Here is a 19782-nt window from a genome sequence, read left to right on the forward strand (position 1 = left end):
CAAATGTGTTTGAAGAGAAAGAGGAAGTAACAAGGTTCGTAATTGGAGACAGTGTTATTGGTAAGCTGTCTTTCAGTATCCTGGCTGTGACTTTATCCAGGCCGGCAGTTTAGTTCGACGGTAAAGATCTTATAATCTTCCCAACTTCTTCTTCCGTAATTCGCTGAAATTCAAATGATGGACACCTGTCATCGTGCAAACAGCTGCTAGAAGAACATGCAGTGGATTTATGGTCTAAAGAGTCAAAACCCTGTTCTTCGGCAAGAGTTTTTGCCTTTAAGACCGCGGATATGCCGACAGAGGTATAAAACTTGTTGAATCTATTCCCTTGAGAAAGGTGATCTTCCGTTGTTAGAAATATTGGATCTTTTCTAGGTAAGCAACGATTTAAGACTTTCCAGATGGAATTTGAATTTCCATTGCTGTTGTGAAGTTCGGTACGAACATGTTCCCTTTCAGCAAGTCGAATTTCACGCTTGACCTCCTGACGAAAAAACCGATAGGCATTCCAGTGAAGCCGGTCTTTTGTTTTAGTCGCGCTTTTGCGCCATTTATCTCGAGTTCTCATGAGCTGTCGAATCTCCGGTGTGATGTGTGGATTTGGTCCTGATTTTATTTTAACACGCTTGACGGGTGCGTGAACGTTAAGTACATTTAAAAACAGAGAATTGAAAACTTGAACTTGGTCATCTAAATCATTGAAAATGTTAGCTATGTGGATTGGAGCGCTAGCCAAGTCATCACTAAATCAAGCATGAGTATAATTCTTGTAGGTTCTTGCGGCGATGTATGAACAACTCGGTTTGGGCGCTTTTAACTTAAGCGTCACACAAACAAGACTGTGGTCGCTGATTGTTGATGATTTCACCTCACTTTTCATTTCACTTGGAAGTCCAAGCCCAAAAAAAAAAGGAGATTGCTAAATCCATTAGAGGAGAAAGTCTTGAAAAGGAGGAGAATTGAAATCATCAATCAGCAGAAGAAATTGGATTCTGAGAAAAACATAACTGCACCGCATTAAATGGATTATTAAACAATCTAGAATATTTAGTCATCGCACGTTTTAAAATATTCCGTCGCGCTGTGTTTCGACTTAACATTCAGTCTGAGCTTTAGAATTTCAGGGTATTTCGCCTTTCCTACATTCCAGTATTGTCAAGATTGGGTTCCCCATAGTTCGGCTTCAAGCAAGCTTTCATGATAACCTATTGAGCCATACACTCCCACTTTGGACGAGAACATAGTCTGTGCGATTACAACGAGATTTTAGACCAAAATAGAGCAGAACTAAGCCGTATTTGTGTTCATATCGGCCACATTACAAACACGTGCTACCTGTAAACCATCGCTTACGTCGAATATCGCTTCTAATTCCCCTCTACCTGTCCAAATTAATTTTAAAATCACTTAGAAAACATGTCGGATGACGTTTGCTCTTAAAAACCAGTTCGCTTGACTGCCTGACTACCTGATTACCATTCTTGTTTCGATTTACTTTGATTTACTTTTTCTTCGTATACTCGACATCAAGTGTCTTACCTGAAAATCAACCGGTGATCGCTAAGTTTCCTAAACAAATACCTGACCAAATTTGGTGCAAATTTGATCCATTGAAACCGCAAAATACCTAGGCGCCTTACCTGCATCTTAATTGATTTTGGGCAGCCATTAAAATATTAAAACCGTTGAAAAATAGGATCGTTTTTAAACTATAGGTTAATCAACAAGAACAAAACACAACAAGACTACGTACAGGCGTGTGGTTTAGGTATGGTTGCCCCTTCAAATCGTTCAATTCTTGTCAAAAAAGAGAAAGACTATCATAAATTTTGACGTATCTTACGAACTGTATCTTTATCCTTCCACTAGCTCTGAGGGAAACTTGTCGTGGAAGAACATATGACGTGTGACTTACTTATTCTTGAGGAGCAGAACGACCCTTGGCTCCTAAATTAAATTGGGAGCCTTATTAATTTTTTTTCAACCCCATTTGGATCGCTAGAAGAGGGAGAGAAAGGGCAAGAAGTTAGGTGGGTAGATTACGACCGAAATAAATAATAATAATAATAATAAAACACCGCAAGGCAGGAAGAAAACACAGAACAATTATGTTTTCATTTATTATTCTAACTCAATAACTATTTTTCTCATTTTCCCACTGGTTAGTATGCAAATGACCTGAACCTTACCCGGAAGGTCAAAGGGTACACTTTTTGTTGATGTAATAGTTATAAATCAAGGCTTTGTTCTCTGAAGTTTAAGCGAGTCTCTGATATCAAGGTTTGTCATAAGCCAAGAGAATCAGAGGAGCTAGGATCTTAAGGTTGGTCTACAAACTAAAAGTTTTCTGTTAAAGTAAATTAGCCTTCTTATGTTATCGTAATTTTTAAAGTTCTGGGTTTTCTTAATTTAGGAACTGGACATTTTATAGACAAAATTGTAATAGCTAGTTATGCGTTTGAGCGTTTTAGCCATGCAAAAAATGAGATTTACGATCATGTATTTTCAAACTTTCTTGCATCGTTTTTTCGCTTTTAATAGGAAAACTAATTTAAAAACTATAAGTCACGAGCTACATGTAATGGTCTCCTTATTTTTCATCAAAATGAAAACATTCTTAATATCAACACTGCTTCCTTTTTATTGAATCAAAAGGCAAAAAACAACAAGCAAATGACTTGATGCGTTAGTCGTCGTTTTGAAGTGCAGTGTTTCCTGCTTTGAAACTGAAATGAGCCACTCTTGGAGGTTACTTGACAAAAATATTCAAAAACATTTCGAGGAATATTCCAAAGCCCTAACATCCTCCAATGTCCTTCAAATCAAAAGGAAAATCTTTGGCCGCGCGCTAAATGTGGACACTTTTTGGACGCCAGACCGTGCTTTCATTACGCAAAAAAAGAGGTAAAGGAGAACTCGCTAAGTAGTAAGGTCGATTATTTTAAATACAGCAATTAACTAGAAAACTACTATGTAAAAAGATATTTTGAGTCCTAGGTACTTTAAACTAAAACACAAATTTACAAACGAAACTTTAAAATACAGCAAGAAAAAAGAACGAATCAACTCATCGAATACAGCGCACATTTACCGGTGGGTTACTTTGCACTAGTTGCAACTTCAACCGTGATTTACGAATTAATCACTGCTTTCAAAAGTGAAATAAAACTAACTGCGAAAGCTGCTGCAAACGATCAATTTTCAACTTTTAATATTAGGACAAATACATTACGCACCATTTTTACATCAAAACATTCCAAACGAGCAATGAAAAATTATAACAACGTAAAAGGAAAACAAAAAACAAAAAACCTAAAGTGCCAACTAAGTGGTGTTTGGATCTTACACAAATATCTTTTACACTTAAAATATACCCGGAGTTTTACACTCTTCACCTCGTAAAATAAAAGACTCCATTGGATTAAACTACATAGAAACGTGTTCCGAAAAGCATTATGTCCAGTCAACTGGGTCAAAGACAAGTCGGTGGAAGTAATGTCAACAGAAGTTTTGGGCATGAGTCCGAGTTTTTGCGTCAATTTTTCCGAAGTTTGGCTCTTTATCGCTAAGGTTCAGGCACAATTTCGTAAAAAAATCATTAAGAACCAATTAGAGTATCTTATATGACCGTGTCTGTTGGTAGTAATTTAGGCGGTTTTGAAGCAATTTAAAAAAAAGCAACTTATTTTAGTTCTAGAAACAAATGGCAAAGTACAAGCGTGCCTGCGCTGGAATATCATGTGATGAAAAGTAGGAGGTGAAAGGCCATCATATCGACAAGAAACACTTACTAACACGACAGTGCCTTGTCTTTGTCGAAAAATTCAAATATAAATTTATTGCTATTGGGAGAAAAAATTTGGAGAACTTAACTGATGAACTAAATGTAATTGATTTGAAATTGTTAAAATACATCATGTTTTGGATGTCCTTACGTTAATTAAGTTCTTGAGGAATTTTCGCATCAAAAACGTTTGAGGTAGCTTTTGTGTCAATGGCTTTTGTTCTAATCAAGAGGCAAACAAACTGAACAAAGACCACTTGGTAGCCGTAACTTTGGAATGAAGCGTTTATTGCTTTAAAAAATGGCCCACTAAAGAGTGGAAATAACTCAAAGCTCTAACATCCTCCAATGTTGTTCTAAATCGATGGAGCAGTCTCACTAAACAGCAATATTTAGATGACTTAAACTTTCTCAGAGTAAAAATATGGAAGCAAAATTTTAGCTTTTCGATTTTTACATTTGTAGCAAAAGAAGGTTAAACTGGAATTTCATGTATTCATTAAAAAATTTCATATGTAGCTTCATATCAAACATGTTAAAATGTTTTGGTCCCGTTCTTTGGCTACTTTCCAAAGCACTTATGTAAAATTTTTTTCTTCGTAGATTGTACTTCGAAAAGCAGAATGATGCACGTCCCTTTGGTGTTTCTTATTCTCGTGTTACACGCAGTTAGAGAAAGATGTGTGGCTACCGTAGCTGAGAATTACGGACTGGGAAGAGTCATAGATCTTCGAAAGGTCAACTTACTGGCCGACTTCCAGGAGAAAGAGAACAGGATCTTTGAGGAGCTACCGCCGAAATGTCTCATAAAGAAAACTTTGAAGTCTTCAAGCAGCCACTTCGAATATTATGCAAATACTAAGGCGTTTTATGAATCACTCGCCACTCAGTCAAGCTTGAGCGCCTCTTTGCAGTCCTCGTACTCATTGGGTGTCACGGTATCGGTTGCAACAGAGAGAAAAAGTTCAAAGAATACTGAAGTGAGTGGCATGTCTTTGATCAAGCAGGCCTTAACAGAAAAGATCCACGTCGATAAAGAATGTCTACTGAGTGACAACATCACCTTGAAAGGAACATTTATTAAAGACTTCGAGAACTTGCCCGTACACATAAAAAATCCCTGGGAGCCAAACTCGTGGAGGGAGTATCGTACTTTTCTTAACGAATACGGCTCTCATGCCATAACGTCTGTTAAGCGCGGATCAAGATTTCAGCAAATGACATTCGCAGAGAGCTCGAAAGCCTACAGTCAAAGAGATTTCCAAGTGAAAGCTTGCGTTTCGGCCGCAGGACCTACTCAGGTCGGAATGGTCGGCGTCTCTGCATGTTCAAACGTAAGCCAAAGTGAAATATCCAAAACAAGCAGCATGAGCACGAGCGAGAAACGCTTTGTCAAAGGTGGAAAAAGGGAAACAAATAGCAAGCTGGCAAACGGGGTCACGTCGGTTGAATTAATTAACCAACTCATGGATGAAGCTGATGCTTCTCCTACGTCTGTTCAGCACACCTTTATGGCGATCTGGACCATCCTACTGAGCCGCTTTAAACAGGGGTCTCCCAACAACATCCGAGCCACAAACCTCGAGTACTATTACCTGGGATTCTTGAATTTTGATTGTCCTTTCATAGAGAGCTCTGGACTTGCCGTACAAAAATTTGACCATACCACAGGTTCCAGCGATGAACGTCCAGAATTCGAGTGTACCCTGGCAAAAGAGGGCTGTCACAATGACGATGACTGTCACTATAAACCCATTTGGTGCTCCTGTCGTGGTCCAACATGTGTCCGTTACAAGTCAGTGAAACAAGGTGCAGGTGACACTAAGGAAACTGCATACGCAAACACGTTTGAAGATTGGGCATGGCATGGTTGCGATTGGAAACATGCGGGATCTTGGTGCAGTTGCTATAATAAGAATCGTGATCAGCGAAAAACTGTGTGGTCCTTGCCAAACAGAGATGCCCCCGCACATAAAGCATCAACCAAAACCGCTGATGAAAAAGGCAGAGGATTCAGGTCTCCAAGGTACACCGAAAGGAAGGGATAATGAAAAAGGAAATTTTGGCTCACTTATCATTGAAATTTGGTTCACTTAAAATTATATTATAACTTGATGAACAGTGCATGTGTCTCATTGTGTTTGAATAAAGGAATATATGTGAACATGTTTCATGAACAATCATTGATAGTACCTGTCTGTGTGTAGCTCGTACAGAATAGCTATTGTTCGGAGAACGGGAGAGAAAAACAGAGAGAAAACCATGGTAAAACTACTCTTACAACGTAGTGTCGCTTAAGATTGATCTAGTGGGTATCGACTGAAACCAGATTTGCTTGATTGATTGTTTCGTGAAAACAGGCCGGAAAAGCAAAATGAAAAGTAGAATAATGTTTAGAACGATTTGTCGTCTCCTATGATATGCTCAAGCCTTAGCAACATTCAGACTGAATTTTCGAATTTTCGAAGTCAGTGGTTCGAATCCCGTACAGGCCTGATTTTTTTCAGGTCTGATTTTCGCTATTGCATAAATAGCGCTATCTACTGCGAAGGATCGTGCATCATACGTATTTAATACCGCAGTTCAAAATATATGAACTTCATATATTCATTGTATAAGTGGGTACAGTTTCCCATATCTTTGAAGCAGGGAATATAAAAGATGATTTTCCCATGTTGGTGGATACTCTTGGTCTAAAAAAGTTATTATTAGTAGCAAATCTTGTATTATAATTATGTTTCTCAGATTCTGGGGTCAGGATATCAAGGAAGATATCTGGAATGCTATCACTTTTAATATTAATCTTATACGTAAGACAGCATATTCTGAATTTATAAATAGCTTCCAACTTTAGAATTCCTAATAGTTTATAATAGGGATTGGCATTCTCTCTAGCATTTGCAAAGGAGATGCTACGAAGACATTTGTTCTGCTTAATACAGTGGCATTTTAAGTTAGTATTGGTGGCACAGCCCCAGGTAGTTATACCATAGCTTAAATAGGGATATATCAAAGCATAGTATAATTGCTTTAACATATTAAATTCGACATCATGTCTCAATATAGTAAGAATTCCAATGTTTCTTGCTATTTTATTGTTTACATGTTGTATTTGCGGTTGCCAATTTAGGTGCTTATCGATATAGACTCCCAGGTATTTCATATAATTCTTTGATTCAATGTTTTTAATATTTATCGTGGGGTGGTATCTAGAAGATGAAATTAACATGTAATTAGTTTTTGCAAAATTAATAGACAGCTTGTATAGTGCGCAGTATTTATAAATTTGTTTAAGTCCATGATTCAAAACAGATTCTAGATGATGTGGGTTGTCACTAGTAAAAAACAAGTTAGTATCATCAGCAAAGATCCGCACTGAGAGTTTATCAGTGCAATTTGGTAAATCATTAACATAGAGTAGAAATAAGAGTGGACCTAGAGTTGAGCCTTGAGGTATACCACATGTTATATTTTTATTGGCAGATCTATTAGAATCAATTTTGACATGTTGGTTACGATTTTGAAAATAACTCTCAAACCATTTATGTGAGACTCCTCGAACGCCATATAAAGAGAGCTTAGGCAGTAGAATGCTGTGATTTACTGTGTCAAAGGCCTTCGACAAATCAAGAAATAGACCACATGTGCTTTGTTTTCTATCGATTGCTAGCTTTAAATTGTCTGTAATTTCAAGAATAGCCTGTTCAGTGGAGTATCCTTTCCTGAATCCAAATTGATATTTATATAGGATTTGATGTTTTTCTATGAAGGACTCTAGTTGATTGTAGACTAGTCGTTCAAGTATTTTAGTGAATGGTGAGAGAGTTGCTATAGGGCGATAATTGCTAGGGTTTGTAGCATCTCGATTTTTATATACTGGAGACACCTGAGAGACTTTTAATATGTCAGGAACAATACCAGTTTCTATAGACTGGTTGTAAATATATGTTAGAGGTATTGACAATGGTTGAGCAGCTATTTTGATTAATTTGTTAGGGATATCTAGGGATGACTTGTGGTCATTTAAGCATTTAAATAATGAGCAGACTTGGGTTTCAGTAACACAAGATAGAACAAAGCCGTCTACCGGGGTTGATTTAATGTAATGGGTAGGATTTCCTTCACAGTGTCCAATCTTGTGGGCTAGATTTGGACCTACATTAACAAAATGTTTGTTAAATTGATCTGCAATATCAGTTTTATCTGTGTAGACTCTATTGTTATGCACGATTTTTGAAATGGGGTTCTGCCCCTTATGGTTGCGGTTTGTTATTGTACCAATTAACTTCCAAGATGCCCTCAGATTATTCTTGCATTGGTCAAAGTGCTGAGAAGAATAGGTCTTCCTACTCACACTTTTAAGTCAGTTTAGTTTATTAGCAAACTTTTTATATTTCGCCACTTTATCCGGATTATTAGAAAGAAAATGTGTTTTGTACATAGTGTGTTTAGTTTTGATTGATTTTAAAATGCCATTTGTTATCCAGGGCTTAGTAGATAATTTTTGTTTCCTTCTGGAAAAAGCGTTACCATCAAAAGGAGCATTTGTATTGGTAAGGTTAGTCAATATGCTAGTATACCCAAAAGCTGATAAATGTGGTCCCTTGTGAATAGGGTGGAGGAACGATGCTACTACAAATATATCCTTAAAATAACGAATCTCTGCCACTGTTGGAACAAAATAAATTCAATGATGTTCAGTGGCTGTTCATGAAACTGTTTAGACAGATGTAAAATCTTCAAACATCATGATAAAATTATCTCCAAACCCTCCCCATATTTAGGTGTCGGTCTAAATATGAGGAGCAGTTATCATGTCACATAAATCGCGCTTTCCATCAGTCAATCTATTCGGCCTCCCTTCGCAAAATTCGATCTTGGTCTTTGCTATTCCTCATGCACAATCAAAATGTACTCTTTTCAAAGGAAACTTCAGCACGGGTGCTTTATTTGATCTTCTGCCCTTGGGGTGACTCCGTTAAACAGTTATTATTCAAGCGGTTAAACTAAGACAGAAATTTACAAACAAAGCTTTAACCCTTTGAATACGAAAAAGACCATATTTTTTCAGGTGTAATTTAGTGATACAAACTTAACCTCACTTTGTTGGTCCTTATATGGAGTATCCGTTACAATATTTGCGGTTTTGAGACACCATGGGCTCAGACTTTGGGGTCACGTGACCTAGATCAACAGTTCGAGTCTGGATGCGTTCAAATCGATTCGATTTCTCGCTTTTCTGGCCGTTTATAAGTGTTTTTCGAGCCATTTTCTCTCTACAGAAGCCCTCACGACGGCATCATTAAGCTGGAATGTGGGTAGAGGCAAGCCTCTGAAGGAAAACAGAGGTGAGAGGTGGTTTCATGTGGACTGGACCGCCAAAAATGCTTTTATGCAAGCTTGGCGATGAAGTCGTCTCTCTGGCCCATCTGTGGATGGCTACCAGGATCTACCAAGCTTGCAATGAAGTCGTCTCTCTGGCCCATCTGTGAATGGCTACCACGACCTACCAAGGCTTTTTGGGCAAGTTTGACTGGTAAAAGTTTCAATCGATGTGATATTTTGCTGGTAGGACTGGGTGGCCCGACACGTATAATAATATGTTAAAATGGAAATGTTAAGAGTTCCCTTCTCGAGTTATGGTGGAATTTCCCAGAATTCTTTTATCGTATAACACTTACATTATTTGGTGGGTTACTTTAACTGCACAGGATGCGACTTCAACTGTGATTTACGAATGAACCACGATCAATTTTTAACTTATAACACTAATACAAATACATCACGCAACATTTCTGCACTAAAACATTCCAAACGAGCAATAAAAAACTACAAAAAAACAGTAGAAAAACGAAAGAAACCTAAACTGCTAACTAAGTAATGTTTGAGTCTTGCACAAAAATATACCCGTAGCATTGCACACTTCATGTCGTAAATTGAAAGGCTCCATCGGATTAAATTTCATAGAAATGTCTTCCGAAAAGCAATATGTCCATTCCATCTGAGTCAAAGATAAGTCTTTGGAGGAAATTTTAACGGAGGTTATGGGCACGAGTTGAAGTTTTTGCGTCACCTTTTCCTAGCTTTGGCTCTTCATCGCTCAGTTTCAGGCACAATTTTGTAAAAAAAAAAAAAAAGTCATTAAGAACCAATTAGAGTATCGTATATGAACGTGTCTGGTAGTAGTAATTTTGGTGGTTTTGAAACATTTTAAAGAACATGCAGCTTATTTTAGTTCAGGAAACAAGTGGCACAGTACCAGCAGCACCATTGAATATCATGTGATGAAAAGTGGGATGTGAAACGCCATCATATCGAAAAGAAACACTAACACGACAGTGCCTTATCTGCGACGCAAAATTCATGTATAAATTTACTATTATTGGGAAACAAAATTTTGGAGAAATTAACCAACGAACCAAATACAATAGATCTAAAATTGTTAAAAATACGCCCTTGGAAACATTTGGGTGTTTGTTGTCGCTTAGTGGCTCATTGTTGAGACGATCGGTTTGTACACGGCACATAGTCTGATAAGAAATATAAAACTTGCGTGAAGTACTACATGCCAAAAAGACCCTTTCTACAACGACCAATTGATCACTCGCGGACGAACGACTTAGAGAAATAAGTGACTACTCCCTCAAGCAGACAACATTTATGTTTTTCCCCTTCGTCCAGTCTACTTAAAATTATAAATAAATTAGTGCTGCATATCCTGAAGCTTGTTTGCTAGGCCCCAATACAAATCAAAATAAACCACTGGTTGGAGTAGCAAAAGATTGTGCAATACCGACCTTTAGTCTTAGAGGGTCATGCATTGATTTAACCCCGGGACCTCTCGGCACATGCCTGGATGTTGTCACGGAACCAGGCAAAAAACATAAAAATTCCGTTCGCGAGCAAACTTTTCATTTATAAAGTCTTATTTCACAATAAAGGCAAAATCAATTTATTCTGAAAAGTGAACGTAGAACAAACTTGAACTGATTGACTAACTCATGAATGAAGCTGATGATTCTCTTGCGTCTGTTCAGCACACCTTTATGGGGATCTGGACCATCCTACTGAGCCGCTTTAGACAGGGGTCTCCCAACAACAGCCGAGCCACGGGCCCAAAAAGCCTTGGTAGGTCGTGGTAGCCATTCACAGATGGGCCAGAGAGACGACTTCATTGCAAGCTTGGTAGATCCTGGTAGCATTTTTGGCGGTCCAGTCCACATGAAACCACCTCTCACCTCTGTTTTCCTTCAGAGGCTTGCCTCTACCCACATTCCAGCTTAATGATGCCGTCGTGAGGGCTTCTGTAGAGAGAAAATGGCTCGAAAAACACTTATAAACGGCCAGAAAAGCGAGAAATCGAATCGATTTGAACGCATCCAGACTCGAACTGTTGATCTAGGTCACGTGACCCCAAAGTCTGAGCCCATGGTGTCTCAAAACCGCAAATATTGTAACGGATACTCCATATAAGGACCAACAAAGTGAGGTTAAGTTTGTATCACTAAATTACACCTGAAAAAATATGGTCTTTTTCGTATTCAAAGGGTTAAAGCTTTGTTTGTAAATTTCTGTCTTAGTTTAACCGCTTGAATAATAACTGTTTAACGGAGTCACCCCAAGGGCAGAAGATCAAATAAAGCACCCTTGCTGAAGTTTCCTTTGAAAAGAGTACATTTTGATTGTGCATGAGGAATAGCAAAGACCAAGATCGAATTTTGCGAAGGGAGGCCGAATAGATTGACTGATGGAAAGCGCGATTTATGTGACATGATAACTGCTCCTCATATTTAGACCGACACCTAAATATGGGGAGGGTTTGGAGATAATTTTATCATGATGTTTGAAGATTTTACATCTGTCTAAACAGTTTCATGAACAGCCACTGAACATCATTGAATTTATTTTGTTCCAACAGTGGCAGAGATTCGTTATTTTAAGGATATATTTGTAGTAGCATCGTTCCTCCACCCTATTCACAAGCGACCACATTTATCAGCTTTTGGGTATACTAGCATATTGACTAACCTTACCAATACAAATGCTCCTTTTGATGGTAACGCTTTTTCCAGAAGGAAACAAAAATTATCTACTAAGCCCTGGATAACAAATGGCATTTTAAAATCAATCAAAACTAAACACACTATGTACAAAACACATTTTCTTTCTAATAATCCGGATAAAGTGGCGAAATATAAAAAGTTTGCTAATAAACTAAACTGACTTAAAAGTGTGAGTAAGAAGACCTATTCTTCTCAGCACTTTGACCAATGCAAGAATAATCTGAGGGCATCTTGGAAGTTAATTGGTACAATAACAAACCGCAACCATAAGGGGCAGAACCCCATTTCAAAAATCGTGCATAACAATAGAGTCTACACAGATAAAACTGATATTGCAGATCAATTTAACAAACATTTTGTTAATGTAGGTCCAAATCTAGCCCACAAGATTGGACACTGTGAAGGAAATCCTACCCATTACATTAAATCAACCCCGGTAGACGGCTTTGTTCTATCTTGTGTTACTGAAACCCAAGTCTGCTCATTATTTAAATGCTTAAATGACCACAAGTCATCCCTAGATATCCCTAACAAATTAATCAAAATAGCTGCTCAACCATTGTCAATACCTCTAACATATATTTACAACCAGTCTATAGAAACTGGTATTGTTCCTGACATATTAAAAGTCTCTCAGGTGTCTCCAGTATATAAAAATCGAGATGCTACAAACCCTAGCAATTATCGCCCTATAGCAACTCTCTCACCATTCACTAAAATACTTGAACGACTAGTCTACAATCAACTAGATTCCTTCATAGAAAAACATCAAATCCTATATAAATATCAATTTGGATTCAGGAAAGGATACTCCACTGAACAGGCTATTCTTGAAATTACAGACAATTTAAAGCTAGCAATCGATAGAAAACAAAGCACATGTGGTCTATTTCTTGATTTGTCGAAGGCCTTTGACACAGTAAATCACAGCATTCTACTGCCTAAGCTCTCTTTATATGGCGTTCGAGGAGTCTCACATAAATGGTTTGAGAGTTATTTTCAAAATCGTAACCAACATGTCAAAATTGATTCTAATAGATCTGCCAATAAAAATATAACATGTGGTATACCTCAAGGCTCAACTCTAGGTCCACTCTTATTTCTACTCTATGTTAATGATTTACCAAATTGCACTGATAAACTCTCAGTGCGGATCTTTGCTGATGATACTAACTTGTTTTTTACTAGTGACAACCCACATCATCTAGAATCTGTTTTGAATCATGGACTTAAACAAATTTATAAATACTGCGCACTATACAAGCTGTCTATTAATTTTGCAAAAACTAATTACATGTTAATTTCATCTTCTAGATACCACCCCACGATAAATATTAAAAACATTGAATCAAAGAATTATATGAAATACCTGGGAGTCTATATCGATAAGCACCTAAATTGGCAACCGCAAATACAACATGTAAACAATAAAATAGCAAGAAACATTGGAATTCTTACTATATTGAGACATGATGTCGAATTTAATATGTTAAAGCAATTATACTATGCTTTGATATATCCCTATTTAAGCTATGGTATAACTACCTGGGGCTGTGCCACCAATACTAACTTAAAATGCCACTGTATTAAGCAGAACAAATTTCTTCGTAGCATCTCCTTTGCAAATGCTAGAGAGAATGCCAATCCCTATTATAAACTATTAGGAATTCTAAAGTTGGAAGCTATTTATAAATTCAGAATATGCTGTCTTACGTATAAGATTAATATTAAAAGTGATAGCATTCCAGATATCTTCCTTGATATCCTGACCCCAGAATCTGAGAAACATAATTATAATACAAGATTTGCTACTAATAATAACTTTTTTAGACCAAGAGTATCCACCAACATGGGAAAATCATCTTTTATATTTCCTGCTTCAAAGATATGGGAAACTGTACCCACTTATACAACGAATATATGAAGTTCATATATTTTGAACTGCGGTATTAAATACGTATGATGCACGATCCTTCGCAGTAGATAGCGCTATTTATGCAATAGCGAAAATCAGACCTGAAAAAAATCAGGCCTGTACGGGATTCGAACCACTGACTTCGAAAATTCGAAAATTCAGTCTGAATGTTGCTAAGGCTTGAGCATATCATAGGAGACGACAAATCGTTCTAAACATTATTCTACTTTTCATTTTGCTTTTCCGGCCTGTTTTCACGAAACAATCAATCAAGCAAATCTGGTTTCAGTCGATACCCACTAGATCAATCTTAAGCGACACTACGTTGTAAGAGTAGTTTTACCATGGTTTTCTCTCTGTTTTTCTCTCCCGTTCTCCGAACAATAGCTATTCTGTACGAGCTACACACAGACAGGTACTATCAATGATTGTTCATGAAACATGTTCACATATATTCCTTTATTCAAACACAATGAGACACATGCACTGTTCATCAAGTTATAATATAATTTTAAGTGAACCAAATTTCAATGATAAGTGAGCCAAAATTTCCTTTTTCATTATCCCTTCCTTTCGGTGTACCTTGGAGACCTGAATCCTCTGCCTTTTTCATCAGCGGTTTTGGTTGATGCTTTATGTGCGGGGGCATCTCTGTTTGGCAAGGACCACACAGTTTTTCGCTGATCACGATTCTTATTATAGCAACTGCACCAAGATCCCGCATGTTTCCAATCGCAACCATGCCATGCCCAATCTTCAAACGTGTTTGCGTATGCAGTTTCCTTAGTGTCACCTGCACCTTGTTTCACTGACTTGTAACGGACACATGTTGGACCACGACAGGAGCACCAAATGGGTTTATAGTGACAGTCATCGTCATTGTGACAGCCCTCTTTTGCCAGGGTACACTCGAATTCTGGACGTTCATCGCTGGAACCTGTGGTATGGTCAAATTTTTGTACGGCAAGTCCAGAGCCGTTTATGAAAGGACAATCAAAATTCAAGAATCCCAGGTAATAGTACTCGAGGTTTGTGGCTCGGATGTTGTTGGGAGACCCCTGTTTAAAGCGGCTCAGTAGGATGGTCCAGATCGCCATAAAGGTGTGCTGAACAGACGTAGGAGAAGCATCAGCTTCATCCATGAGTTGGTTAATTAATTCAACCGACGTGACCCCGTTTGCCAGCTTGCTATTTGTTTCCCTTTTTCCACCTTTGACAAAGCGTTTCTCGCTCGTGCTCATGCTGCTTGCTTTGGATATTTCACTTTGGCTTACGTTTGAACATGCAGAGACGCCGACCATTCCGACCTGAGTAGGTCCTGCGGCCGAAACGCAAGCTTTCACTTGGAAATCTCTTTGACTGTAGGCTTTCGAGCTCTCTGCGAATGTCATTTGCTGAAATCTTGATCCGCGCTTAACAGACGTTATGGCATGAGAGCCGTATTCGTTAAGAAAAGTACGATACTCCCTCCACGAGTTTGGCTCCCAGGGATTTTTTATGTGTACGGGCAAGTTCTCGAAGTCTTTAATAAATGTTCCTTTCAAGGTGATGTTGTCACTCAGTAGACATTCTTTATCGACGTGGATCTTTTCTGTTAAGGCCTGCTTGATCAAAGACATGCCACTCACTTCAGTATTCTTTGAACTTTTTCTCTCTGTTGCAACCGATACCGTGACACCCAATGAGTACGAGGACTGCAAAGAGGCGCTCAAGCTTGACTGAGTGGCGAGTGATTCATAAAACGCCTTAGTATTTGCATAATATTCGAAGTGGCTGCTTGAAGACTTCAAAGTTTTCTTTATGAGACATTTCGGCGGTAGCTCCTCAAAGATCCTGTTCTCTTTCTCCTGGAAGTCGGCCAGTAAGTTGACCTTTCGAAGATCTATGACTCTTCCCAGTCCGTAATTCTCAGCTACGGTAGCCACACATCTTTCTCTAACTGCGTGTAACACGAGAATAAGAAACACCAAAGGGACGTGCATCATTCTGCTTTTCGAAGTACAATCTACGAAGAAAAAAATTTTACATAAGTGCTTTGGAAAGTAGCCAAAGAACGGGACCAAAACATTTTAACATGTTTGATATGAAGCTACATATGAAATTTTTTAATGAATACATGAAATTCCAGTTTAACCTTCTTTTGCTACAAATGTAAAAATCGAAAAGCTAAAATTTTGCTTCCATATTTTTACTCTGAGAAAGTTTAAGTCATCTAAATATTGCTGTTTAGTGAGACTGCTCCATCGATTTAGAACAACATTGGAGGATGTAAGAGCTTTGAGTTATTTCCACTCTTTAGTGGGCCATTTTTTAAAGCAATAAACGCTTCATTCCAAAGTTACGGCTACCAAGTGGTCTTTGTTCAGTTTGTTTGCCTCTTGATTAGAACAAAAGCCATTGACACAAAAGCTACCTGAAACGTTTTTGATGCGAAAATTCCTCAAGAACTTGATTAACGGAAGGACATCCAAAACATGATGTATTTTTAACAATTTCAAATCAATTACATTTAGTTCATCAGTTAAGTTCTCCAAATTTTTTCTCCCAATAGCAATAAATTTATATTTGAATTTTTCGACAAAGACAAGGCACTGTCGTGTTAGTAAGTGTTTCTTGTCGATATGATGGCCTTTCACCTCCTACTTTTCATCACATGATATTCCAGCGCAGGCACGCTTGTACTTTGCCATTTGTTTCTAGAACTAAAATAAGTTGCTGTTTTTTAAATTGCTTCAAAACCGCCTAAATTACTACCAACAGACACGGTCATATAAGATACTCTAATTGGTTCTTAATGATTTTTTTACGAAATTGTGCCTGAAACTTAGCGATAAAGAGCCAAACCTCGGAAAAAGTGACGCAAAAACTCGGACTCATGCCCAAAACTTCTGTTGACATTACTTCCACCGACTTGTCTTTGACCCAGTTGACTGGACATAATGCTTTTCGGAACACGTTTCTATGTAGTTTAATCCAATGGAGTCTTTTATTTTACGAGGTGAAGAGTGTAACACTCCGGGTATATTTTAAGTGTAAAAGATATTTGTGTAAGATCCAAACACCACTTAGTTGGCACTTTAGGTTTTTTGTTTTTTGTTTTCCTTTTACATTGTTATAATTTTTCATTGCTCGTTTGGAATGTTTTGATGTAAAAATGGTGCGTAATGTATTTGTCCTAATATTAAAAGTTGAAAATTGATCGTTTGCAGCAACTTTCGCAGTTAGTTTTATTTCACTTTTGAAAGCAGTGATTAATTCGTAAATCACGGTTGAAGTTGCAACTAGTGCAAAGTAACCCACCGGTAAATGTGCGCTGTATTCGATGAGTTGATTCGTTCTTTCCTCTTGCTGTATTTTAAAGTTTCGTTTGTAAATTTGTGTTTTAGTTTAAAGTACCTAGGACTCAAAATATCTTTTTACATAGTAGTTTTCTAGTTAATTGCTGTATTTAAAATAATCGACCTTACTACTTAGCGAGTTCTCCTTTACCTCTTTTTTTGCGTAATGAAAGTACGGTCTGGCGTCCAAAAAGCGTCCACATTTAGCGCGCGGCCAAAGATTTTCCTTTTGATTTGAAGGACATTGGAGGACGTTAGGGCTTTGGAATATTCCTCGAAATGTTTTTGAATATTTTTGTCAAGTAACCTCCAAGAGTGGCTCATTTCAGTTTCAAAGCAGGAAACACTGCACTTCAAAACGACGACTAACGCATCAAGTCATTTGCTTGTTGTTTTTTGCCTTTTGATTCAATAAAAAGGAAGCAGTGTTGATATTAAGAATGTTTTCATTTTGATGAAAAATAAGGAGACCATTACATGTAGCTCGTGACTTATAGTTTTTAAATTAGTTTTCCTATTAAAAGCGAAAAAACGATGCAAGAAAGTTTGAAAATACATGATCGTAAATCTCATTTTTTGCATGGCTAAAACGCTCAAACGCATAACTAGCTATTACAATTTTGTCTATAAAATGTCCAGTTCCTAAATTAAGAAAACCCAGAACTTTAAAAATTACGATACCATAAGAAGGCTAATTTACTTTAACAGAAAACTTTTAGTTTGTAGACCAACCTTAAGATCCTAGCTCCTCTGATTCTCTTGGCTTATGACAAACCTTGATATCAGAGACTCGCTTAAACTTCAGAGAACAAAGCCTTGATTTATAACTATTACATCAACAAAAAGTGTACCCTTTGACCTTCCGGGTAAGGTTCAGGTCATTTGCATACTAACCAGTGGGAAAATGAGAAAAATAGTTATTGAGTTAGAATAATAAATGAAAACATAATTGTTCTGTGTTTTCTTCCTGCCTTGCGGTGTTTTATTATTATTATTATTATTTATTTCGGTCGTAATCTACCCACCTAACTTCTTGCCCTTTCTCTCCCTCTTCTAGCGATCCAAATGGGGTTGAAAAAAAATTAATAAGGCTCCCAATTTAATTTAGGAGCCAAGGGTCGTTCTGCTCCTCAAGAATAAGTAAGTCACACGTCATATGTTCTTCCACGACAAGTTTCCCTCAGAGCCAGTGGAAGGATAAAGATACAGTTCGAAAGATACGTCAAAATTAATGATAGTCTTTCTCTTTTTTGACAAGAATTGAACGATTTGAAGGGGCAACCATACCTAAACCACAAGCCTACATGTAGTCTTGTTGTGTTTTGTTCTTGTTGATTAACCTATAGTTTAAAAACGATCCCTTTTTTCAACGGTTTTAATATCTTAATGGCTGCCCAAAATCAATTAAGATGCAGGTAAGGCGCCTTGGTATTTTGCGGTTTCAATGGATCAAATTTGCACCAAATTTGGTCAGATATTTGTTTAGGAAACTTAGCGATCACTAGTTGATTTTCAGGTAAGACACTTGATGTCGAGTATACGAAGAAAAAGTAAATCAAAGCAAATCGAAACAAGAATGGTAATCAGGTAATCAGGCAGTCAAGCGAACTGGTTTTTAAGAGCAAACGTCATCCGACATGTTTTTTAAGTGATTCTGAAATTAATTTGGACAGGTAGAGGGGAATTAGAAGCGATTTTCGACGTAAGCGATGGTTTACAGGTAGCACGTGTTTGTAATGTGGCCGATATGAACACAAATACGGCTTAGTTCTGCTCTATTTTGGTCTAAAATCTCGTTGTAATCGCACAGAATATGTTCTCGTCCAAAGTGGGAGTGTATGGCTCAATAGGTTATCATGAAAGCTTCCTTGAAGCCGAACTATGGGGAACCCAATCTTGACAATACTGGAATGTAGGAAAGGCGAAATACCCTGAAATTCTAAAGCTCAGACTGAATGATAAGTCGAAACACAGCGCGACGGAATATTTTAAAACGTGTGATGACTAAATATTCTAAATTATTTAATAATCCATTTAATGCGGTGCAATTAGCTTTTTCTCAGAATCCAATTTCCAGTTTCTTCTGCTGATTGATGATTCCAATTCTACTCTTTTTCAAGACTTTCTCCTCTAATGGATTTAGCAATCTCCATTTTTTTTTTGGGCTTGGACTTCCAAGTGAAATGAAAAGTGAGGTGAAATCATCAACAATCAGCGACCACAGTCTTGTTTGTGTGACGGTTAAGTTAAAAGCGCCCAAACCGCGTTGTTCATACATCGCCGCAAGAACCTACAAGAATTATACTCATGCTAGATTTACTGATGACTTGGCTAGCGCTCCATTCCACATAGCTAACATTTTCGATGATTTAGATGACCAAGTTCAAGTTTTCAATTTTCTGTTTTTAAATGTACTTAACGTTCACGCACCCGTCAAGCGTGCTAAAATAAAATCAAGACCAAATCCACACATCACACCTGAGACTCGACAGCTGATGAGAACTCGAGATAAATGGCGCAAAAGCGCGACTAAAACAAAAGACCGGCTTCACTGGAATGCCTATCGGTTTTTTCGTCAGGAGGTCAAGCGTGAAATTCGACTTGCTGAAACGGAACATGTTCGTACCGAACTTCACACAGCAATGGAAATTCAAATTCCATCTGGAAAGTCTTAAATCGTTG

General features: G+C 37.7%; 2 protein-coding genes across 2 annotated transcripts; one reads left to right on the plus strand and one right to left on the minus strand.

Moving 5' to 3' along the window:
- The first annotated feature begins 2211 nt into the window (after nt 1-2211).
- Nucleotides 2212-5948, plus strand: LOC111320604 (DELTA-thalatoxin-Avl2a-like). Its single transcript, XM_088747004.1, has 2 exons — nt 2212-2323; nt 4388-5948. The coding sequence occupies exon 2, from the start codon at nt 4408-4410 to the stop codon at nt 5830-5832; it is 1425 nt and encodes a 474-aa protein (XP_088603130.1). The 5' UTR covers nt 2212-2323; nt 4388-4407; the 3' UTR covers nt 5833-5948.
- Nucleotides 5949-14206: 8258 nt separating this feature from the next.
- Nucleotides 14207-17945, minus strand: LOC148741893 (DELTA-thalatoxin-Avl2a-like). Its single transcript, XM_088747006.1, has 2 exons — nt 17833-17945; nt 14207-15767 (listed from the first exon to the last, which is right to left on the minus strand). Exon 2 carries the CDS (start codon nt 15745-15747, stop codon nt 14323-14325), a length of 1425 nt encoding a protein of 474 aa, XP_088603132.1. The 5' UTR covers nt 15748-15767; nt 17833-17945; the 3' UTR covers nt 14207-14322.
- Between the last annotated feature and the right edge of the window lie 1837 nt (nt 17946-19782).

This window comes from Stylophora pistillata, chromosome 1 (assembly GCF_964205215.1).
Source record: "Stylophora pistillata chromosome 1, jaStyPist1.2, whole genome shotgun sequence".
Taxonomy (NCBI): Eukaryota; Metazoa; Cnidaria; class Anthozoa; order Scleractinia; family Pocilloporidae; genus Stylophora; species Stylophora pistillata.

Bases quoted from the DNA above. Each gene is read 5' to 3' on its own strand.
- LOC111320604 (XM_088747004.1), top strand. From the start codon at position 4,408: ATGATGCACGTCCCTTTGGTGTTTCTTATTCTCGTGTTACACGCAGTT.
- LOC148741893 (XM_088747006.1), bottom strand. From the start codon at position 15,747: ATGATGCACGTCCCTTTGGTGTTTCTTATTCTCGTGTTACACGCAGTT.